The sequence below is a fragment of the Rana temporaria genome, chromosome 4 (assembly GCF_905171775.1).
Source record: "Rana temporaria chromosome 4, aRanTem1.1, whole genome shotgun sequence".
NCBI lineage: Eukaryota > Metazoa > Chordata > Amphibia > Anura > Ranidae > Rana > Rana temporaria.
Window position 1 is genome coordinate 436,028,448 of NC_053492.1, and position 25,399 is coordinate 436,053,846.

At 44.6% G+C, this 25,399-nt stretch overlaps 1 protein-coding gene across 1 annotated transcript in view; it reads right to left on the reverse strand.

The window, feature by feature from the left end:
- RPS6KC1 (ribosomal protein S6 kinase C1) overlaps positions 1–25,399 on the reverse strand; it is a 239,590-nt gene that overhangs the window by 130,126 nt on the left and 84,065 nt on the right. The window contains exon 8 of the mRNA XM_040351456.1: positions 11,059–11,177. Coding sequence (XP_040207390.1) covers positions 11,059–11,177 — 119 coding nt within the window. The remainder of the gene's footprint in view (positions 1–11,058; positions 11,178–25,399) is intronic.

Consider the following 25,399-nt stretch of genomic DNA (forward strand, 5'->3'; position numbering starts at 1 on the left):
GCAATAAGCGTTTGATTGGTTTGCGCAAAAGTTATAGCGTTTACAAAATGGGGGGTATTTTTATGGCATTTTTGTTAATATTTTTTTTTTACTAGTAATGGCGGCGATCAGCGATTTTTTTTCGGTACTGCGACATTATGGCGGACACTTTTGATAAATTTTTGGGACCATTGGCATTTTTATAGCGATCAGTGCTATAAAAATGCATTGGATTACTATAAAAATGCCACTGGCAGGGAAGGGGTTAACACTAGGGGGCAGGGAAGGGGTTAAGTATGTTCCCTGGGTGTGTTCTAACACTGTATGGGGGGTGAGACTAACATGGGGAAATGACTGATCTTCTGTTCATACATTGTATGAACAGAAGATCAGCATTTCTCTCCCTGACAGGACCGGGAGCTGTGTGTAGTGGCCTGCGCGAGAGTCGACGTTATTGTACGGGCTCTCGTGCAGGGGAGCCGACCTGCCGCCGTAAAACGACGGCGGCTGGTCGGCAACTAGTTAAGTCACAGTAGAGAAAACATATCAAATGTTTAACACCTTCCATTGAGTGGACATCAGATGACGTCCTTCACAACGGGGAGCGCAGCGTGGCTATCCATGGTGCGGTGTGTCCCTAAGACACACCATAGCACCGATCCCTGGTAAGCTTTTTACCATGTGATCAGCTGTGTCAAATCACAGTTCTCGGCATTCCTTACACTGACAGCGCGTACAGAAAGGAGAGCTGATAAGCGGCTTTCCCCACACTGGAGATCTGCCCCATCAATAATGCCTGTCAGAGCCCATCAGTGTTGCCAACAATGCTCATCAGAGGTGCTTTTCAGTGAACATCGGTGATACCTGTCAGTGCCCGTTAGTGCTTCCTCATCAGTGCCGCCCATCAATTCGCAATATTAGTGCCTCCTCATCAGTGCAGCCTATCAGTACTCGTCAGTGCAGTCTCATCAGCGCACATCAGTGAAGGAGAAAAATTACTTAGGGCCAGATCCACAGTGAGAGTACGCCGGCGTATCTACTGATACGCCGGCTTACTTTCAAATTTCCCGCGTCGTATCTTTAGTTTGAATCCTCAAACCAAGATACGACGGCATCTGGGTTTGATCCGACAGGCGTACGGCTTCGTACGCCTTCGGATCGTAGATGCAATACTTCGGCATCCGCTGGGTGGAGTTTGCGTCGTTTTCCGCGTCGGGTATGCAAATTAGCCCTTTTCTGACAATCCACGTACGTACGCGCGGCCGTCGCATTCTCTTACGTCGTCTCTAGTCGGCTTTTTCCGGCGTATAGTTAAAGCTGCTTTTTTGCTGTGTATAGTTAGATTTGCCATGTTAAGTATGGCCGTCGTTCCCGCGTCGAAATTTGAATTCTTTCTTTTTTTTTGCGTAAGTTGTCCGTGAATCGGGATGGACGTAAGTCACGTCTAAGTTTAAAAAATGACGTCCTTGCGACGTCATTTCGCGCAATGCACGGCGGGAAATTTAGAAACGGAGCATGCGCCGAATGAACTGCGCATGCTCCGTTTCTAAATTTCCCGCGCTTCATTTAAATGAATCACGCCCCCCTAATCGCCGATTTGAATTCCGCCGCCAGAGATACACTACGCCGTAACTTACGGAGCAAATTCGTTTTGGATTTGAAACAAAGCCAAGTAAGTTACGGCGGCGTAGCGTATCTTAGATACGCTGCGCCGGTGCCGATCTATGTGGATCTGGCCCTTAGTTTCTTAGGTTCTGTTATAACATTTTGAAAATAAGAAAAACTTTTTTTTTGGAGGGGGGGTTGTTTGTTTAGCAAAAAATTAAAATAAAACAGTGGTGATTTAAATACCACCAAAAGAAAGCTCTGTTAAAAAAAAAAAAAATCTCTTTTTATAGCCAATCATGTTACTCAACTGATGCCAATTAACCCAATTAGTTTCAAAATGTTCCAGCTCTTCCTTGTTATTGCCGCTTATTTTGCCAGCTTTTTATTGCCCTGCCCCAACTTTTCTGCCATATATTGCCATCAATTTCAAAATTACCTTATTTTTTTCTTAAAATGGTACATGTTCTCGGTTAAGGGCCGGTTCACACTAGTGCGCTGTGCGATATCGCATGTGACACTGCAGTGCAAATCACCTGCGACGTCCGTGCAACGCGGTTTCAGCCATACAGATAATATGGCTGATATTGCACCGGATCAAACACGCACAGGACCCTTTTTTGGTCCGCACCAGAATCGGATCACCTGGAGCTGAAATGGGGGTGTCGTTAATGTTGTATGACACTCCCCAGCTGAACTGCCGTGCAAGTCGGGTACGATGTGGGAACCGGCAGTGGATTCGCAGAGTTCTTGCATCGCACTAGTGCGATCCCGGCCTTAAAGCGGAGTTCCACCCAAAAATGTGACTTCCTCTTTTCGGAACCCTCCCCCCCTCCGGTGTCACATTTGGCACCTTTCAGGGGGGAGGGGGTGCAGATATCTGTCTAAGACAGGTATTTGCACCCACTTCTGGGTCACGCCACACTGGTCCCAGGAGAGAGCGGGGACCAGTGAGGGCGCGCCGCGCTACTCGTGCATGCGCAGTAGGGAACCGGGCAGTGAAGCTGCAGCGCTTCACTTTCTGATTCCCTCACCGAGGATGGCGGCGGGGCAGCAGAGAGACGAGCGATTGCTCGGCTGCCAACATCACGTGCACACTGGACAGGTAAGTGTCCATTTTTTAAAAGTCAGCAGCTGTAAATAAATAAAAAATTAGGGTGGACCTCCGCTTTAAACATTTGATATGTTTTCTAATGTGAATAATGAGATTTGCAAATCATTGCTGTTTTTATGAGAATTTTGGAATTGGGGTTGTACTTACATGTAGCCTCTGAAGATAATGTCACCGGTGAAGTTTCGGAGGTGGAACAGACAGTTGGGGCTGGAGCACAATAATCACAGTGAGTCACTTGCTGTGCAATACTCCACTCAGGAAACCTCTTGTATTCTTTTAAATAATACAAGGTATTCAGTGATTGAACAAGAGGGATATGAACATCATGAACTCCCCTTATCTAGTCAACAAATGTTTTGTATTCTATGAAAATAATACAAGATGTTTTCAGAATGGAGGAGCTGCATAGTCCAGCAACCCGCTGAGATCACTGTGTTTCAGTCCTGACTGTCAGATTAAACGCAGGAAGCATTAGAAGCTGCATGTATGTAACATGTCAGCACCTGGGTCTGAATCTGCAACCTCTGCTGTGTCTAGTGATGTCTCTTGTTGCTGAGCCACCTGGAATGCTGGACAGCTCCCAGGACAATTCCTTGAACGGACCTGCCTTTCTTGTTTCTCCTGAACATTGAACTCTTTGTTCCTCCCATGAACTTCTTATTTTAGCCATGGCTTTGCACTTCTTGTTGCCAGATTTATTTATTTTTACAGCCAAAATCTCAATCCTGTTTCTCCTGCTGCCGCCTGCATCTCTGCTACCTCTTGTTACTGACCTTTGGCTTGCTCCTTGACAATGCTTCTGCTTGATCCCAACCTGCGACCACTTGTTAGCAGCCTTTGGCTTGTTTACTGACTACGCTTCTGCTTGATCCATACCTGCTGTATCTGCTACTGGACCCCGGCTTACTCACATCCTGGTGGGACGATGTTGAGGACCGCGACATGGTACTAACATGCAGCAAGACCCATCTCCACCATTGGAACGCCAGTTATTGCTTAGACTTTGCACCTCGGGTGAGCCTGTGTCATTGCGAGGGTGATTGGCTTGTGCATAGATCCTACTGGTCGGTGGAGATCTCTTAACTGCTATAGCTACTGGTCTTCGATCCTGACTCCAGACGGTGACATAACATTTTTTAAAAAAGAAGCAGCAGCCACCAGTTGGGTACACATCATTAGATGTACTTTACTGGTTCCTAGCCAATGCCTCCAAATGTATTAACCACACTTTCGCTTTAAATGCCCACTATAGAGAAAAATACCAATTTCTTTTTATAAATACAGTATACAGGGGTTAATACAATTTTAGCATTCCATACCTGAATTCTTTTTTTTTTTAGTTCACATGACTATTTGAATTTTTCTCCAAAATGACATGCAACAGGGGCTGAGTCCAACCATACAATGCCGGGGAGCTTACAATGGTATATATATATATATATATATATATATATATATATATATATATATATATATATATATATATATACACACACACACATACATACACACATATACATACACTATATATATATCCCCATCATCATTTAAACTTTTCCCAAATTTTGTTTGCCAAAACTGCTTTAAAGTGATTGTAAAAGGTACAATTTTTTTTTTCCTAAATAGCTTCCTTTACCTTAGTGCAGTCCTCCTTCACTTCATCCTTCCATTTTGCTTTTAAATTTCCTTATTTCTTCTGAGAAATCCTCACTTCCTGTTCTTCTGTCTGTAACTCCACACAGTAATGCAAGGCTTTCTCCCTGGTGTGGAGTGTCGTGCTCGCCCCCTCCCATGGTTTACAGGAGAGTCAGGACTCTCTCTAAGGCTGCATTCACACCTAGGCGTACAAAATCGCGGCGTTTTGTCCCGCGAATTGCGGCGACAAATTGCGGTGTTTTGTACAGCGATTTGCAGCGACAAAACGCTGCGATTGTGAATGCAGCCTCACCCCCTCTATGGAGATGGTTCACATCTCCTATGCCGAACGCCGCCTGAAAAAAAGGTCCGGGACTTTTTTTCAGGTGGCAGGCGTACGGCGTTCGGCGTGGAGATGTGAACCATCTCCATAGAGGGCAATGTGTTTTCATCCCTCCAGCGTCTCGGGGCTGCTGCGGCGTCACACTACAGACGACAAAACGCCTAGGTGCGAATGGGGGCTAACACACACCTGTTTTATCTGCAACGTAGAGAGCGTCTTGACTCTCCTGTAATCCAAGGGAGGGGGAGAGCACGACACTCCACACCAGGGAGAAAGCCTTGCATTACTGTGTGGAGTTACAGACAGAAGAACAGGAAGTGAGGATTTCTCAGAAGAAATAAGGACATTTAAAAGCAAAATGGAAGGATGAGGTAAGTGAAGGAGGACTGCACTAAGGTAAAGGAAGCTATTTAGGGAAAACATTTTTAACCTTTACAACCCCTTTAAAAAAAAGTTTTGGTCACCAAGTTCCACTTTAACAAACCCAGTGGCATTTACCTACAGGCCTACCACTGAAAATGGCTCATACCCAGAAGACTTTTCTCCTTTGGAGAAGGTATATTCACACAATTTCTAGCAGGCCTTGCCTCAAGCCTTCCTAGTTGTGCCTTGCTCTGTAGTGATGACAGAACTGTTAAAAGTTTTCAACTCCTGTCTGTGCCAACTGTGATCAGGGCATATTTCATATATAAGTGAGAATATGCACAGGTGCAGCAGTAAAGAAAAATAAAACCAGCAAAAAAAATTCACAACCCGTGCCGTGAGAGAAGACGTAAAATCAAACCCCACAAAAGCAGAGCACAATGTTAAAAACACCCAACAGGTTTAGAAGTCAAACATAAAATGAAAGCTCTCAGCGCATGTAATGACTGAATAAACTGCGTAATGTACATGATCAGAGATGTAGTTTATGGTGTCACAACTGGGTCAACAATCATTCTCCATTAACAGAGAACTTAAGCTGACACAAACACATCAGCTCTGGGGAAAATACATAAAACAGGAGCACAGTCCAACAGGTGAGTTACCTGAGGACGATCGCTTCAGGGACCAGCGAAGGTCATGCCTGCACCTGCAGTCTGGGACTGAACTCCCTTCTCTATGGGTGCTGGCAGATTATAATGCACCCGCCACCACGCATAAAGGGAAGTGAGACAAACGTGAAATGTTTTCCTCTATTAGAAAAAAGGCATCCTCACCATCCACATAGATCTGTGTGCATCCTGCTCATACCTGCTGACCAATAGCTATGCTAAGAAGCATGCATGTCCAAAGGAGACTCCCTTTAATAAAATTCCATATGTATGTACTCTGTACTCAGGCCCGTCGCTACAAAGCAGGCAAACCAAGCAATTGCTTGGGGCCCCTGAATTGGCGTGGGGCCCCAAGCAGGGGCCTTGCCGCGCTTCCTGTATGCTGCAGCTGCCTGAGCGCTCTATAGAGAGCCTGCAGCACTGCTGCCTCGAGTCGTCACTTCCCCTTCCTTCCTCCTATCAGTTCTGCACACTGAGTGCTCACTGCCTTTTTTAGTCCGGCTGGGAACAGGAGACTGAATCTCCTGCTGTGTGGTACGGACCCGGTACCACATAGGGAGGAGGCCTGGGAGGGGGTAAAAAGAATATGGGGGGGGCTTTGCGGGGGCCTCCATGTCCATTTTGCTTGGGGCCCCCAAATTCCTTCAAACGGCCCTGTCTGTACTATGTACACTTTGTAGACTTCAAAGTGTGCTGAACTGTGCAGGAACATGTGGACCGCACTTTAGGCAAGCTTTAGTCAGAATACCGCAAAACCACTTTAAAAAGACCTTACCACGGAACAAACAGGTAAACAAACAGCATTCTAAAAGAAAATGTATAACACCTGCCATTACTAACTCAGCTGATTCCGATCTTCAATCTCTTACACCCCCCACTAAGTCTCAGTTCACATCTTTGAGGCTATGCTTGACGCATTTCTCAGTGCCATTTTTTATGCGTTTTTGCATGCATTTTTTTTCTTTAAAACTCACTGTAAATTACTGGTTGCCAAGGAGCGGGCCAGGAACCTGGCCGCAATGTCATTAACAACCGATGAGTCATCAGCTGTCCGCAGGGTTCCCTGCGGTCAGCTGAATGTAAAAAAAAAAAAATTGCTGGCAAAATACCCAGAAAAAAACAGCATGGGGTCCCCTCTCACATGACATAACAAGGGGTGGGTTCTCCAGGTGACGTCATCAGATGGCCACGCCCCATGGCTATATAAGAAACGGCACACAGCGCGAGGCAACACAACGGAGGAAGACAGCGTTTGAAGAAGATCGTCTTTGTTTTGTTCTTAGTGGGTAAGCGATGGCAAGAAAGAAGACAGCACCGGGAGAGAGACAGCTCAGGGAGGGAGAGAGACAGCTCAGGGAGGGAGAGAGACAGCTCAGGGAGGGGGAGAGAGAGAGAGAGAGAGAGAGAAAGAAAGAGAAAGAAAGAAAGAAAGAAAAGAAAGAAAGAAAGAAAGAAAGAAAGAAAGAAAGCTCAGGGAGGGAGGGGAGAGAGAGGGAGAGACAGCTCATGGAGGAAGAGAGGGAGACAGCTCAAGGAGGAAGAGAGACAGCTCAAGGAGGGGGGAGAGACAGCTCAAGGAGGGGGGAGAGACAGCTCAAGGAGGGGGGAGAGACAGCTCAAGGAGGGGGGATAGACAGCTCAAGGAGGGGGGATAGACAGCTCAAGGAGGGGGGATAGACAGCTCAAGGAGGGGGGATAGACAGCTCAAGGAGGGGGAGAGACAGCTCAAGGAGGGGGGAGAGACAGCTCAAGGAGGGAGAGAGACAGCTCAAGGAGGGGGATAGACAGCTCAAGGAGGGGGGATAGACAGCTCAAGGAGGGGGAGAGACAGCTCAAGGAGGGGGGAGAGACAGCTCAAGGAGGGAGAGAGACAGCTCAAGGAGGGAGAGAGACAGCTCAAGGAGGGAGAGAGACAGCTCAAGGAGGGAGAGAGACAGCTCAAGGAGGGAGAGAGACAGCTCAAGGAGGGAGAGAGACAGCTCAAGGAGGGAGAGAGACAGCTCAAGGAGGGAGAGAGACAGCTCAAGGAGGGAGAGAGACAGCTCAAGGAGGGAGAGAGACAGCTCAAGGAGGGGGGAGAGACAGCTCAAGGAGGGGGAGAGACAGCTCAAGAAGGGGGAGAGACAGCTCAAGAAGGGGGAGAGACAGCTCTAGAAAGGGGAGAGACAACTCAAGAAGGGGGAGAGACAGCTCAAGAAGGGGGAGAGACAGCTCAAGGAGGGAGCTATGACAGGGGCCATTTTTAATAAAGGACTTGTCAAAAACCGTCTCTTGTTTTTTTTTTTTTTTTAACTTTACTGCTTTTTGGGCTGAATGGGTAGAGGTATAATGTACCCTATACTAATTTACATGGGGGAGGGGGGCAATGATCCAGGGGCTTCCAGATTCAAATAAACCACCTGCACGCAGAGCCCCACAATCACTGGCTAGGGCTGTGTGGAAGAGGCCTGTGTCCCCATCAACAAGGAGGCACGGTTGTTTGGGGCAGGGGGCGGAGCCCATCCCCCCATGCTGAGGGCATGCAGCCTGGTATGGTTCAGGAGAGGGGGGGTGCTCGCTCGTCCTCTCCCTTTCCTGACATGTATGCTCGGATAAGAGTCTGGTATGGATTTGGGGGGGGGTGCCTACAATAATGATATATTTGTTTTATAAAAAAAAAAAAAAAAATGATCCTGCCTCTAAGACTCTTGCAAGAACTATACACTGCTTACCGCACTCCTCCAAACATTTGGGAAAACAGCTTCCTCAAAAGTAGAATCCTAAAATGTCTCTCAAACCGTCCTCTTTGCTCTTCCCAAGATCTCCTGCTCTCCTGCTCTCTCATCCCCTTCTCCCATGGTTCTGTCCAGAGCATCCGTTCTCTGAAATTCCCTACCCCAATCTTTACAGCTATGCCCAACTCCGTCCACTCTGATCCCTGAACACGCATCGCTTCATATAATCCTACCAAATCGTTAGAAATTAGCTTTTTTTTTCACCCTCTTCTTTTATACTGCTCGCCCCTCCCTTTTAAACTGTAAGCTCCCAAGAGCAGGGCCCTCCTAACCCCCTTGTATCGAATTGTATTGTAACGGTACTGTCTCCTTTCATGTTGCAAAGGGCTGCGCAAACTGTCAGCGCTATAAAAATCCAGTATAATAATTATGAACCTCAAAACAAGATTAATTTACTAATGAATTTATATTTCTATAGTGCTTTTCTCTCTGGTGAGGCAGCCATCTTGGGAACACTTAATAGAAAATTACACTAGGGCCAAATTTTGGACAGCAGCCAATGAACCTACCAGCATGTCTTTGTGGGAATAAACCCAAGTCCCCAGAGGAAAGTCACACAAGCAGAGGGAGGAAATGTAAACTCCATGCAGATAATAGCCTGAGCAGGACCCAAGCCAAGGACTCCAGTGCCACAAGGCAGAAGTGCTAACCACTAAGCCGCAGTATTGCCCCCTGTACATTACCCATCCTCTGCTGCATCATGGGAGATGATAAATCAATGCGTGTAACCATAAAAATGAAGGGAAGCATTTCCAGCATCCCCTTAGATGTGAGTTTTCCCTTGCTTATTCTATGGGTGTCCAGCAGACACAAGCAGAGAGCACACATTTAAATGGCTGGTAAGGATGCCCATCGTCAGAATAAATTGGAAAACATTTCTTGAGCGTCTCTGGTACAAGAAGCGATGTAATGATTCATTTTTATCACAAAAAAGTGCACTTTTTATTTGACGTAAGCCTCTAACTAACCTGAGCACCTCAAACTGAGCATATGATGAAAAATGTATGAGCAGAGGAAACCTGCAGTGAAAACAGCATGTCGAGATGATCAGTAGATCTAAGGATACAGGCAGCTGAAATTATAATAAAAATATGTCTTTGCCTCCACCTGGCAACCGAGTCTCTCTTTTAGACATATAAAGTATAAGTAAAGCTAAATCTTTTTTTTTAGATAAGGATAGAATGTAAATGGGTTAGAACCCTTGTCAGTTTTTTTTATTGTGTCCCACTGGGGTGATTCAACCTATTTGTTTCCAGTACAGAAAGTGGTCGAAAATCCAAAATGTTTGCATTATCACAGAACTGCTTTTCAGAGTGCGCCACAACCATGAGCCAAGTGTCTAAATTGAATGAGCGAGTTTGGAAGGCAGTGCTGCCTGTCAACGTAATATGCCACTTTAAAATTGCCACCCTTCAATGCATCTTGGCATTTGAACAGCCCCCTTTAGCTGTAGGATTTAGGTGGGTGGTCAGGGGTAGGGTAAAACAGCAGCTCAACTGCCTAGTTTTGATACTGCCCCTGTGCTTCCGCCCAGTAGTGGCTGTTGCTACATTTTCGTGGGGGGGGGGGGGCGATCCGCAATCCCCCCAGGCCAGCCAACCCCTGCCAGCCAGCCACTCACTCGATCGCCTGTGAATGAATGAAAACTTATATAGCGCAACACATGCAAACTTAATCGCCTGTCAGGCCTCCTGCTCTTACCCCATCCAGGCGGTGGCTTCTCCCCCTGCATCTCCCTTCGAGTCCCTGCAGTCACTTCTCCTCCCGGCCAATCAGGGGTTAGGAATCCCGGCCAATCAGGACCTGCTTCCTGATTGGTCGGGAGGAGAAACAGGAAGACATTAGCAAATAATAATTTGCTAATGTCACACAACTGGATGGGCTCAGAGCACTGTGCCCTGAGCCCACCCTTTCCAAGCCTCTGCCTCTAATCCTGTGCGTCAAAAAAAAAAAATAGGAATCCATGCATCCGGCACTCTGCATGTAGATTAGGGGCCGGGAGCATGGATTAGGGGGGCGGCGCCCCTAATGGATGGGCCACCACTTCTTCCCTCCCTTTTTTTAATACCTACCTTTAAATGCTTTTATTTTACTTGTAAAAGGCACCCACAAGTGCAACTTCTGAAAGTCGCAACCAGTGGATCCAGTGGATCCTTTAATGAAATAACCACTCCGCTGCATTCTTCTAAAGACCCTGTCACCCTACAACCAATAGAAAGAGAAATTCAAAGAAGGGCCTCTGTGCAAGAAAGAAGGGGAGAGGGGAGTCTAATTGGAAGAGGTGTGCCTAAATTTTAGTTTCTAAAAACATTCTTTTAAATGTTTTGGCTTTAAAAACATGCTAATTTGGGCAGCTATATTGACCAATAGGGAAACTCAAGGTATGCCTATATCTCTGGATCTACTGATAATTTTTAAATGGGTTTTCACCATAAGCGATCCTCTGCTTAGAAAAAAGAGACAAAAAAAATCCTCTGCTTATACATTTATTCATCATATGCTCAGTTTAGGGCTTCTTCAAAAGGAATGCCTTCTCATTCAGAAATTTGATTAAGTAAAAGGACTTTAACTTACTGCACTTCGTTTTTCTTCTATGGTGGGTTCAAGACACAAGCTGGAAATAGTTTCAGCACGCATGAGATATTCCGCTGTCTTCTTCTTTACTGCCTCACGTCGCGTGGGGCTGGCCTCGCCTGAAGAGAGAACACATATTATCACTTAGAGCACACCAAAGTTTTATACTACTGCCATTGAACATTACCTTTTAGCTAAATATGTAAACTGAATCAGTTAGGCAAACTATAATGGTTTTAGGTCAACTTTATTTTTATTTTTTAAACTTATAAAGTTTGGAAACTTTTAAAATAAAGAAACATACAATGCGGAGAGCATCCATAAGCCAGGTTTCATAGAGCAAGGAGAGCACAGAAAACACTATTTGCCTTCAGACTTTCTCTCTCCGATGTAAACTTGTGATAGTAAAGTCTCATTTAAAAATAAAAAAAATAAAAAATAAACATGTTGTACTTATAAGCCATGTTGCAGTTGGTTTTGTACAGAGCAGCCCTCATAATCCTCTTCTTGGGTCCCTCTTCGCTGTTCCTGTCCCCTCCCTCCTGTCGAGTGCCCCCACAGCAAGCAGCCTGCTATGGGGGCACCCGAGCCGAGCTGCAGCTCTGTGTCCCCACTCAGACACGGAGCTGCCGTTTATTTAAAAAATAAATGCAGCTTCCACTCCTTGAAATTTGTTCTTTTATTAGATAAACTCAAAAGTCCCGGTTTAAAGGGGTTGTAAAGGAATTTATTTTTTTCATAATAAGCATCCTTTACCTGCAGACATTCCTCTTTTCACTTCCTCATTGTTTGTTTTTTCTCAGAAGTTGCTCTATTTCTTCTCTGTTCTGTTCACTTCCTGCTTGTCTGATTGTAACTCACCACCGTGATGGGAGGCTTTACTGCGGTGGTCAGTAACGTGCTCGCCCCCTCCTGGGAACTACATCTGTGCGGCAGGACGCTCTCTACGTGTTAGAGACTTCAAGGAGGTGTGAATTACTGGGCGTGCCGCAATTCATACTGGGAAATGTAGTTCTTACATGAACGAGCGCCGCAAACCAGGAAGTGAATGAGAGAACAGAATCTAGAATGCCGGAGGTGATATAGATGAAGGAATTTAATAGGTATTTACTTTTTTAACAGAATCATTACACTATTCTGTCTGTCTACCTTGCAGACATTAAATTTTAGGCAAAAAAAATGTTTTCCTTTACAACTCCTTTAACTTGAATGCCCCTCGTTGATATGCAATATTTCAAATCTAGCCAAAGTCAATGCCTAATTTGTGAAATACTTGACTCCATAAACAAGAAGCGTTTATTTTTTTTATTTTATTTTTTCACATAAATGGCTAAAACTATACTGGATTTATGTTTGTTCATTATATGCACAGAGCCCAAGTAACCTAAAATCCTAAAAGACAAATGTTAGTTATCAGAAAAAAGAATAAACAGAGCGTAACAACACCCAATGACAATCAGATATAAGTTACTGCTTAAAGTATTCGTCAAATGGCCAACATATTTGGGGGGATCTGCATTCTCAAGGTATCTCTACCTTCCCACATTAAGATATATTTTGTCTAGCATTTTTAAGCCCTGATGAAGGCAGTCTCCTTGAATCCCAAAACACAGTGGCCTTTAAATGGATACTTTAAACTTTGGATAATTTCTATCTGGACTTTATTAGACATATTGGTGTTCTCTTTCTGATATAGGGATCAGAGAGCTTAACATTGGCCTTTGTGGATTTGAGAGCAGCCTCACCTAAGCTCTATTTTAGAAAACACTTCCCATGAGGATATTAAAGCGGTTCTCCACCCTAAAGTGGAGTCCCGCTGATCGGAACCCTCCCCCCCTCCGGTGTCACATTTGACACCTTTCAGGGGGGAGGGGGGTGCAGATACCTGTCTAAAGACAGGTATTTGCACCCACTTCCGGCCCGGCATTCGGGCAAAAGACGGGCATTCCGTCACTTCCTGTCACCCCCCCCCCGTTGTGTGCTGGGAACACTCGGCTTCCAGCACACAGCGGGAGCCAATCGGCGGGCGCGGCGCGTCTCGCGCATGCGCCGTAGGGAACCGGGCAGTGAAGCCGCAGCGCTTCACTTCCTGGTTCCCTCAGCGTGGATGGCGGGGGGAGCAGCAGAGAGACGATCGATCGCTCGTGCTCTGCTGCGATCGGCGCTGGACTCCAGGACAGGTAAGTGTCCTAATATTAAAAGTCAGCAGCTGCAGTATTTGTAGCTGCTGGCTTTTAATATGTTTTTCCCATGGCACATCCGCTTTAACCACTTCAATACCGGGCACTTTTCCCCCCTTCCTGCCCAGGCAAAATTTCCAGCTTTCAGTGCAGTCACAATTTGAATGACAATTGCGCAGTCATGCAATGCTGTACTCAAAACAATTTTTTTATATTTTTTAGATAGAGCTTTCTTTTGGTGGTATTTAATCACCATTGAGATTTGAATTTTTTGTCAAACAAACGAAAAAATACCAAAAAAAATAAAGTTTTTCTTAGTTTCTGTTACAAAATATTATAAATAAGTAATTTTTCTCCTTCACCGATGTGCGCTGATGATGCAGCACTGATAGGCTGCACTGATATGCAGCCCTGATAGGCAGCATTTGGCGGCACAGATGAGGAAGCACTGACAGGAATCACAGATGAGTACTGAAAGGCAGCACTGATGGGCACTGCCAGGCATCCCTGATAGGACTGCACTGATAATCAATGCACTGATCGTTGGTGCAAACTCCCCCCTGTCAGAAAAGCCGCATATCGTCTCTTCTCTACTTCCGCGCTGTCATCATGAATAAAGGAATGCCGATAACTTCCTATTTACACTGTGATTGGAAACAGCTAATCACATGGCAACGAGCCTACATCATAGGCCTCGTACACACGACCGAACATGTCTGCTGAAACTGGTCCGTCGGACCAGTTTCCACGGACATGTTCGGTCGTGTGTACGGCCAACCGGACAATTTTCCGGTGGATCGGACAGGTTTCCAGCGGACAAATGTTTCTTAGCATGCTAAGAAACATGTTCGCTGGAAGCCTGTCCGTCGGACATGTACGACTCACCGGACATGTCCGCTCGGCCGAAAGCCCTTGCATGCGTCGAAGTGATTCGACGCATGCGTGGAAGCATTCACTTCCAGGGTCGCGCACGTCGCCGCATCATCGTCGCGGCTACGTCACCGCGTTCGCTGTCCGCGGGAAATTTGGTCTGATGGTGTGTACAGCCATCAGACCAAAATCCGGCAGCGGACATGTCCGATGAAAACGGTCCGCGGACCGTTTTTATCGGACATGTCCCGTCGTGTGTACAAGGCCCTAAGCGCTTTACCGTGATGGGGAATGCTGTGTGTCCGAGCGACATTCCGCATCACCGATCACCATGCTAGGCCCCCCAGGGGCACACATGAGCGGCATGTTGTGAAGGACTTCATATGATGCCCAGTCACAACAATGAAAGCCCGGCCCACCCAGGAGACCCAGCTATCTGAAACCTCTATTCCTCATACATGTTAGACAGGCAGGGGGCAAAGGATGCTTCATTAGTATTGCCAGAGTCTCCCAGCAGCTGATCTCCCCCTATTACAAAATTACAAAGCCTTGTTCTGCACTGTCTGTAGGCAGCCACCATGGCAGAGGCAAGGCTTTGCCTCCTCATGTCAGTGAGGAACACAATAGTAACATCACCAAACCTCACTCAATCTCCTGAGACTAGTTGTCAGAGGCAGCAGTGCCCTAGATGTCACAGTGCAGATATCAGCTATGAGACTAGGCACCCTTGCATACTAGGAAGTACACTGCTATTTTCCAGGTGAAATTCAAGACAAAAAAAAAAAAGGTACAAATTCAGGGTATGGATTGTACACAACTAAAGGAGAAGTCCACCATAAAGGCCCGTACACATGATACAAAAATCGTATGTAAAAATTCATAAGACGAGCTGTCTGACGATTTTGGGATCGTTAGTATGGTACATTCGACAGCCAATTTCGCTTTTTCGGCAAACAAAGATGTGCAGACTATAAAATTTTTGTCGGATGTGAACTCGACATTACATTTTCGTTTCATTAGTATGGTTTTCGTCTGTAATAAATCGTAAGAGCAAAACTACTAAAGAATACATACAAAACTATTCAACACATTATGTCACCTCTGATGTCGTAACAAAAATTTTCATATAGCGAGTAATCTCTTCATTTTCGACATGAGACTAGCATGCCACAAAAAAGGAATGTTCGGTTGTCCGAAAACCTGACCGTGTGTACGAGGCGTAACACTAAAATCCTTACATGTACAGACAGCCATGATTTAACACTAACCTATCTAGCCCCGTAAAGAATAAATCATAATGTACTTTTTTTAAGCCGATCTGGTCCGATCTCCAGAGGTGGAAGCTCTGCATTGGACACAGTTGACAATGGCTGTGAAATGAATGGGAAGTGACGTCACCCATAGAGTTACTATGGGGCTTTCGTTGTCGGCTGTGTCCTCTGCACCCGCCTCCACAGCGAATCGCGGGATCGGGTTAGATCGGCTTTAAAAAAGGTATGTATACCAATTTCTTCTTTACAAGGTTAGTGTTAGATCCTGGAGGTCTGTAGATGTAGGAATTTTAGTGCCAAGATGGACTTATCCTTTAATATTTCTAGGTGTTCCCTATAACATAATAAATCTGAGTATAGGTTAAATTTAATTTGCTTATGACCAAAGTAACTCTAGTGTGCGTTTTTATGATTGGTAAGGACACTAGACTGTAAAGCTGGCTATAGATGTATAGATTTTCATACAAAAATTCAAATGTTGTTAGAATGGTTTTGTTGGCTTTTAATATTTGATTTTAAAATTAATGGATCTTGCACTACAAAAACCACATACACTGTTAGAAATTGGTTTGTTCGAGAAACAAAATTTCCATCCTGCTCCCTTGAATTTTTTTATCATTACGGTCAAAAATGAACATTAAATTTACCCAGTAATGATTACAAAAACAAAACTTTCTTAGAACACTCTTTTCCCAAGCCTCATACACATGATAAAACTATCAGATGAATGATCGTCTTTTTTTTCCCCGCATTAGTCTTTTTTTTCCCCGCATTCTAGTCTCTTATCGAAAATGAAGAGGTTACTCAACGTACGAAAAATCAATTTATTATCAATCAACTGTGTTAACTTTTTTTAGATCATAATCACAACAGAAACTACCCAAATTACCCTGATCAAATGTGTACATACCCCAGTGATTTTGGCCTGATAACATGCACACAATTTGACAAAAAGGGAGTTTGAATGGCTATTAAAAGGTAGCCATCCTTACCTGTGAACTATTTGCTTGTAATTAGTGTGTGTGTGTATATATAAAAAGTCAATGAGTTTCTAGACTGCTGACAGACCCTTGCATCTTCCATCCAGTGCTGCACTGATGTTTCTGGATTCTGAGTCACGGGGAAAGGAAAATAATTGTCAAAGGATCTGCGGGAAAAGGTAGTTGAACTGTAAAAAACAGCAATGGGATTTAAAAAGATATCCAAGGAATTAAGAATGCCAAATCAGCAGTGTTCAAACTCTAATCAAGAAGTGGAAAATTAGGGGTTCTGTTGAAACCAAACCACGGTCAGGTAGACCAACTAAAATTTCAGCCACAACTGCTAGGAAAATATTCAGGATGCCAAGAAAAACACACAAATAAATTCAGGTGAAATACAGGACTCTATGGAAACATGTGGTGTGGCTGTTTCAAGATGTATGCTTTTTGGCCAAAACCATAAATGCTTAATTTGGAGAGTCAACAAGGCCTATGAAAGGTACACTATTCCTACTCTAAAAACACGGAGGTGGATCACTGATGTTTTGGGGATGTGTGAGCTACAAAGGCACAGGAAATTTGGTCAAAATTGATGGCAAGATGAATGCAGTATGTTATCAAAAAATACTGGAGAAACATTTGCATTCCTCAGCCAGGAAGCTGCACATATGACATACCTGGACAATCCAATATGACAATGATCCAAAACACAAGGCCAAGTCAACCTGTCATTGGCTACAGCAGAATAAAGTGAAAGTTCTGGAGTGGCCATCTCAGTCTCCTGACGTCAATATCATTGAGCCCCTCTGGGGAGATCTCAAAACGTGCCGTTCATGCAAGACAGCCCAAGAATTTACAGAAAATGGAGGCTTTTTGCCAAGAGGAATGGGCAGCTTTACCATCTGAGAAGATAGTAAGGTCTTATCCACAAAAAACTTCACGCTGTCATTGATGTTAAAGGGGACAATAAAAAGGTACCGGTATTAATAACTGGGGTATGTAAACGTTTGATCAGGATCATTTGGGTAGTTTCTGTTGCGATTATGATTTAAAAAGAGAAAACACAGCTGATTGATAATAAATGGCTTCAGCAAAACACCAACCATGAGTGAAAAAAAAGTTTGTGTTACGATTCAAATTCTCTGAAAAATGGGCAAAAAACAAATTCTGCCAGGGTATGTAAATTTAGAAGCACAACTGTTAGATAACCCCCTAGGAGAAGCGCTCTCCCAGGGGCGATACCTTGCGGGTGCACACCCGAGTCCAGCATTTGCATCCATAGAAACGAATGCCGACTCGGCCCTGCCCCGCGATGCCTGCATCATTGGATTTGATGGACAGCAGTGGGAGCCAATGACCTGCGCTGCCATAAATCTTTCCAATCAAGAACCGGGAACCCCGGGTACATGGTGAGATCATCTGCGCTGGGTGAAATTCCAGGGCTCAGATAAGTAAAACAAGGGGGGCTGGTCACTGTCAGGTGTTTTTTCACCTTAATGCATAGGATGCATTAGGGTGAAAAAACACGAGGGTTTACAACCCCTTTATGTCAAGAATGATCTGCTTCATATGCGTCAGCCAACAGAACAGTCAGATATGAAATGCTCAACCTGATCAAGTGACTGCCCACCATTTTTATGAGCAACACAAATTACTTAAGGAGATTTTGCATTTACTGAGAACAGAGACATTAGACAGGTGGGAAAAGAGAAGAAACAGTTTGTCTGTTGAGCCGAGCCGCAAACTGTGGTAATTACAATGATCTGTAAAATGTCCAAATTACATAAGTGTTTTATAATTGAGGAACAACTAAGCAATTAAAAGAACAACAGATTCTAGGAAACTTCCTTTGCCCCCCATAAACATTGTTTCTTTGTAACAAGAGTAACAGAATAATCATACTCTATATATTCTTCATTCAATATACTCTTAAAGTGACCCTGTCACTAAACTATACTTTCCCAGAAATGCGGCATAAAATAGTTTTTTGGCCAACAAAGTTGAGAAAACTTGTGGGGTCTGTTCCTTGACAGGGCTTACCCTTTCAAAACTTTGAAAAATGTCAGACAGAAAGCATTTTAAAGGGACCTGGTCACTAAACTAAAGTTTATAAAGCTGCTCTGTCGAAGAAGCCATCTGCCAGTCTTCTGAAAGTGGCTTTTGAACCCCCAAAAGTGTTGGCTACTCTTTAGACCAGTGGTTCTCAACCTGGGGGTTGGGACCCCCTTGAGGGTCAAATGAGGATTTGCCAGGGGTCACCAACCCTGGGATGTTCCTGAAGCCTGCGGCCGCCCACTCAGCCTCTTCACAGCCGCCCATTCAGTTTACGGCATAGCTGGGGGGCAGCGACTAGAGGTCAGCTGACTGGTGAGGGATGTGAAGTGGGTGGGGCTGGAGGAGACCCTATCTGCTGATTTCAGCATAGGTGTCACTGCTACGAGAAATCACAAAGTCGGTGGCACAGTGAGTAACACTACCTGTGATTAGAGTTGACTTTAAAAGTCCCCACTACAGTTCTCAGATCAGCAGATGACCTTGATCAAGAGCACCTAAGATGGCTGATCCCAACTCCCCACCAAGGAGTAAGAGAAGGAATAAAAATAGAGACTACATGGAAGGGAGAGGAAAAGAGGGGGAGGAACAAAGAAAAAGGGAGAGAAAGAATAAGAGAAAGAACAAAAAAGACATCTAGAGAGGGATGGGGGATAACAAACAAGAAATTAGGATAGAGAGGGATAAAAGGGAAAGAAAGGAGATCAAAGAGAACGAGTTGGAACATCCTAAAATGTACCATAAGGGGTTTTAATATTGTACGAGTGAAAGGGACTCGGGGAGCGCTAAATGTCCGTGGGTTAGGGGCGCAAATTACTTGTCTTACCTTGGGTGCCGACAACCCACGATAGGAAAATACATTTTACCGTTAGGGGTCCCCACAACTTGGGAAATTTTATCAAGGGGTCACGGCACTAGACAGGTTGAGAACCACTGCTTTAGACTGTCCATCTGACTCTTTTTGGAATGAAGTTGTATCTAGACCTCCAAGCAGTGGTGTGGCACTTCAATTTCCATTTTTGCTACATTACCCAAGCATTGTTGTCAACCCTGCCTTGCACTCCCCTGCTGGACTACAACCCCTGAGGAACCCCCTTGTTAAAGTGATTGTAAAGTCTTGTTTTTTTTTTTCTTTAAAAATAACAAACAAGTTATACTTGCCTGCTCTGTGCAATGGTTTTGCACAGAGTGGCCCAGATCCTCCTCTTCTGGGGTCCTTCGCCAGCGCTCCTGCCCCCTGCCTGTCGAGTGCCCCTACAGCAAGCAGCTTGCTATGATGCCATCCGAGTTGATACACAGCTCTGTGTGACCATTCAGGCAAGAAGCCGTGGTTCGGTCCCATCCCCTCTCTCCCCTGACTGGCTAACAGACTTTGATTGATAACAGTGGAAGCCAATGGCACCATTGCTGTGTCTCAGCCAGTCAAGAGGGAAGTTCAGGATGGCCGAGGCACTACTGTACATTGTTGGAGGAAGAGCGGGCTCAGGTAAGTATTAGGGGGGCTGATGAGGCTGCTGCAGATAGTTTTTTATCTTAATGCAAAGATTGCATTTGGTTAAAAAAAACTGCTGTCTTTAGTATCACTTCAAGCTATAACATGGTATCCGGAGAGTTGAACAGCAGGAGATTAATTTTTTCACATACAGGTAATCTAGTTAATTCAATTAGCAGCAGATGGGGCAAGCAGCAGCCAGGTTGTCGGGGATGGGAGGGAGACCAGAGAATGTAAACAAGATGGAGATATGAAGACAAGGAGAGGAAGAAATGCATTGTAGTCCAGCAGGGGAGAACTGGGCAGGGCTGTTTAAACTGGTTTCGATTTCAGTGCTGCAGCAGCAATGTGTTGAAAGTTTAACAACGTTCTGCCCGCCCACAATACATTTACTGTGGGCAGCATGGGCAGGCTGGACCACGTACATCATTCAGCAAGGTCAAGGTAAGGGGTGCGCTACGCGCCGCTCCTGTGACCACTGTGTCCATCGGACTTAGTAAATTACAATTACAGGTAAGCAGGTATTATGTGATTGCTCTGATTGATCATAGCGAAGACATGATAACAATGTAAACAAACTTTCATGAATGGATTTCCATTAAAAAACAGCATGCTTACGGTTGTGATCTGTGATTGGTCCACAGCAATCACAAGGTACCTTGTTACCTATACCATGTGATTAGCTGTAGCCAATCACAGATCTCAACCATAAGCAAGCTGTTCAAGAATGTTAACCCATTCGTGATGTTAAAACTACTGCTTATATACAGTGATCATCACTGTAGGAACAAAAACACTAAAAAAAATACCCTGATCATCCCTCAGAGTAGTACAGTGTCACTATGGTGGCACTAAACTACTCTGATGAAAAAATAAAAACATTTTTTTTTTGTACATACTGTCACCAGCCAGTATCTTCTCACCACCACGCCAGTCATATGATGACGCTGTACTGCACTGGTGCCAGTGGGCTCCATTCACACAGCGGTATCTAACACTTTAGGAAATGCAGTAAAATATCGCATGGCGTTCTTCAAAAAAAAATACTACTAAAATACCACATGTGCAATTTTATGAAGCAATGTCGTACTTTAGTAGTGAAAGCACCCCCCACCCATGTTGAAGGCATGTGGCCTGTGATTGCTCAGGAGCGCCCCACCATTTTGTGACCCCTCTGGCTGCATGTTCGGATAAGGGTCTGGTATGGATTTTGGGGGGGGGGGGGACCAAACGCCATTTTTTTCTTACTTTTTTGGCAGGGACGTCTCCCTAAAAATTGGGGGGACTCACTGTTTTTTTACATGCTTTTTTAATACCGGCAAAGATTTTCTTTAAACTAGGAGCACTATTTATTATTATTAGATCTTTATAAGATAGCCTTTGTCTATCTTTCTGGTAAGTTCTATTAAGTACTGTAAAAGGTCTAGGTGGTCAATTTTTATTTTTTATTTTGCATTAGCAGTCGTACAATAAAGAGGCCAAGTTCTAACATAGCAAATAAGGTGCAGACTTACAGTAATGTTACAAATAAAGGAGCAATGAAGATCACCAATGGCATCCAAATGCAAGTTACAGAAACCTTATCATAGGATAGTTTACACAATTAACATTTTAATTAGTTTATGCATTTCTCTTTCTTGCTAACCTGGCAGCATGTTTGGCTTTAAAATATGTATACAAAGCAGGATAACCAGTATCCATGAAAAAAAAAAACAGGATTAGGATTCTGAAAGGAGCCGCGAGGAGTAATACACATAACGTGTGAAGACTTTATCTATACCTATTTTTCAAGGTCTACTCAAGGGACACAGAAACGCGGCTTCCAAGAGACGCACATGGGCTGTGCAATGCTCGGTTCCCAAGATCCTGGATATAGCGTGGCAGCAGGCAAGCATCATAGGGCAGATGGATAATGGCAGCTTTTGGGAACTATCTGATAACCAGATGCTGACCAAGCAGTGCATGAATCCATCCATCACTTACCAGTTCACGGCCAGGACACAGAGTTCCAACTAACATTGGAAGGGTCTGTCTGTAGTCACAGGCCGGCAGTACACGGGGAGATGGACAGCAGGGAATGTCTGCTGCTAAATAGAAGCAGAAGAATATATTGCTCTCTGCAGAGGACTAGCAGGAGTGTTCATATGGCCACACTGAAATGAAGGTGATAGTTAAATTATTTACCATCTTAAAGCAACATCTGTGGCTTAAAAAAATGCTGTTGAGGATAAAGTACTCCATAATCCTGCTGCTATGACCAAATCCCGGGCCAATTTGATGGGCAAAGCACTGACACTTCGTAGTATTGCACATTTCTATTGGGCTGTGGGGCAGCCTGTGGCTGTATCCATACAGTAAAGCCCTGTACACACGATTGGTTTGTCCGATGAAAACAGACCGTGTGTGGGCCCCATCAGTTTGTTTTCCATCGGTGAAAAAAAATAGAACACGTTTTAAATTTTTTCTATGGATAAAAAAACTATAGAAAAAAATGATCGTCTGTGTGGAAGTCCATCGGTCAAAACTCCATGCATGCTCAGAATCAAGTCGACGCATGCTCGGAAGCATTGAACTTCATTTTTCTCAGCACGTCGTAGTGTTTTACGTCACCGCGTTTTGACACGGTCTAATTTTTGACCGATGGTGTGTAGGCAAGACTGATGAAAGTCAGCTTCATCGAATATCCAACAAAAAAATCCATCGGATCAGATTCCATCAGATATCTGATCGTGTGTACAGGGTTTAACTTCTAGGCCTGAAAGTGATATTAAAGTCTTAAAGATTCTTTTGTTTAAAAATAAACATTCTGGAGGTACAGGCAACTTCACCTCTTTTTTGAGGTCCATGGCCACTCTAAAAAAAGGGAAATGTCTTCTCTTACTTCCTTTGAACGCCTTTTTATAGCAGAAGAGCCAGTACCACATATGGTCTCCGAACTATATCAACTGCTGGGTTGTGCCACTTCCGATGCTAAGCCCACATATATCCAGGTTTGGGAAAGGGACTTGGGGCTTGAGTTCACTATGGTTCAGCTGACTCACCTGTACCAGCTGTACCAGGCTGTGACCACTGTGGTACGCTATTACATCTGTGGTGGGAATGCTCTGTGATAATGCCCTTTTGGGCAGATATTAAGTCCCAGATAAAAGATGCCCTGGGCCTAGACTTCCCTCTCTTCCCGATTCATTTCCTCTTGCATATCCCTCCCATACCGATTAGTCAGTATAAGAAAAGAGCATAGCATGGCGTTTGCTCCCTATTTTTTGGAAGCAAGCACAAGTTCCTAGCTGGGAGGAGTGGATCCACAAGGTGAATGAAATCAGGGAAGCTTAGGACTGTATAGCGACTTGCAAAGGTACCCGTGACCGCTTCACCAGCATTTGGTTATATTGGCTAGACCACATCTATGATCCAGGCCAGGTGTCTTCCAGTTTAGATCTAGCATTGCTGGAATTGGAGGAACCATCCCTTCAACAACGTATTCAGCCTCGGCAGCAATAAGATAAGGCTCACTTTTTGTGGTGGATGCAACACTTTCCCATACAATTTTTTTCTTACTATAGGATGTCGGGCTTGGTGTAAACGAGGGTATGAATTACGAGAATTAAAGGGGGTTGTAAACCCTCAAGGTTTTTCACCTTCATGCATTATATGCATGAAGGTGAAAAACCTTCTGTAGTGCAGTAGCCCCCTAGAGCCCCCTTTTACTTACCTGAACTCGATCTTTCCAGCAACGAGAATAAGCACAGCAGCTTCAGTCGCTGTCTCGGGTCCTCATTGGATAGACTGATAGCATCAGGAGCCATTGGCTCCCACTGCTGTCAATCAAATCCAGTGACATGGTAGCCAGGGCCGAGTCTGGCAGTCTGTGTTAATGGACGCAGCAGCAGGACTCGGGAGCGGGCCCGCACGAGTGCTCCCATGTAATGCGGCTCTCTGTGGTTACACTCGAGGAGAGGAGGAGCCAGGAGCGCCACTGGGGGACCTCAAAAGAGGAGGATCAGGACTGCTCTGTGTAAAACCCTTGCAGAGGAGGCAAGTATGACATGTTTGTTATTAAAAAAAAAAAACACCTTTAAGGTATGTTCCCGTTTCTTCTTTTTCCTTCTCTTTTTCCTTTTTTTTTTGAACAATGCCCCCTACCCAGAATTGCGGGATCACATAATAGACACATGATCGAGAGCAGGACAGCCACTGTAACGTCGTACTCCTACAAGCGGTTAAACTAAAAATGTTCTGGTATTGTACAAGAAGAATTTTAGCAATTGTCCCTTACGGATAATTTTGATTAACTGTCATGATCGGTTCTCGAAAGCCGTGTACTAACATTTAGATTATCATATGATCGCTGCGAAAACTGTATTTTTTATCCAATTTTTTCACTGTGTGTACTAGGCATTCACTTCTACAGGTAGCGTATGTACGAGAATTGTTTCTTAAATGCTTACAAGACCTTAGAATGACCAAACTGTTAAATATTGCTCCCCCTCTGCCCCTCTTTGCTTACATTTTCCAATAAATCTCTATATGAATTATTGTTTTTTTTTTCTATGTGACCACATGACTGCTGAGCCCATATTTCTCTCTGAGGCTTGTGGGTGGATCTCTTCTCCTGGTCCAGCAATCCTGCAAGCTGTGGACGCTAGCAGTATTACATCACAGGTAAAGAGAATTGTAGGCCGTCCACAGATCAACTGAAGCTTTGCGGTTATGCGATGCACAGAAAAACAAAAGCATTGAAAAAACATTTTATCGCAGCCTGCAGAAAAAAATACCTGGCTCATTGATACCTACTTTATACTGTTGGATTAAAGCATATTGCCTCAACAGACAAGTATGATATATGGGGATGGGTACCATCCATAATTGGACAAATTAGCTTCCTGTGTTCGCCCCTGGGGGGGGGGGGGGGGGGAAATCACCCGCATAGGGTGTCTCAATTGCTGCCGTCTGATTGGGCTTTCACTGGTGAGTTACGCTGACTCTTTAATACTCCAAAAGCAATTTATTTATTGGTAGCTTGCTACAACATATAGCAGGATTCAGAAAGCACTTACGCATCTTCTGATACGCCGCGTAAGTGCACGGATGCACCGTCGTATCTCTGCGCCTAATTCTTAATACAAGATACGCCTGAATTTTGGCAACATCCGACCTACGCAAGTCTCCTACACCGTCGTATCTTGGGCGCATATTTACGCTGGCCGCAAGGGGCGCTTCCTTTGATTTAAGCGTCGAATATGCAAATGACCTAGATACGCTGATTCATGAACGTACTTACGCCCGTCGCTGTAATCTACGCCGTTTACGTAAGGCGTACATCTGGCGTAAACTTATTCCACATAAAGCAGGTGTAAATCATGTTGGGGTATGGACCAGGGAACAGTCGTCGTATTTTACGTTGTTTACGCAAGTCATACGTGAATGGGGCTGGGCGTAGGTTACGTTCACGTCGTAGGCATTGAGCAGTCATATCTTAGGGAGTATAGGCAATGT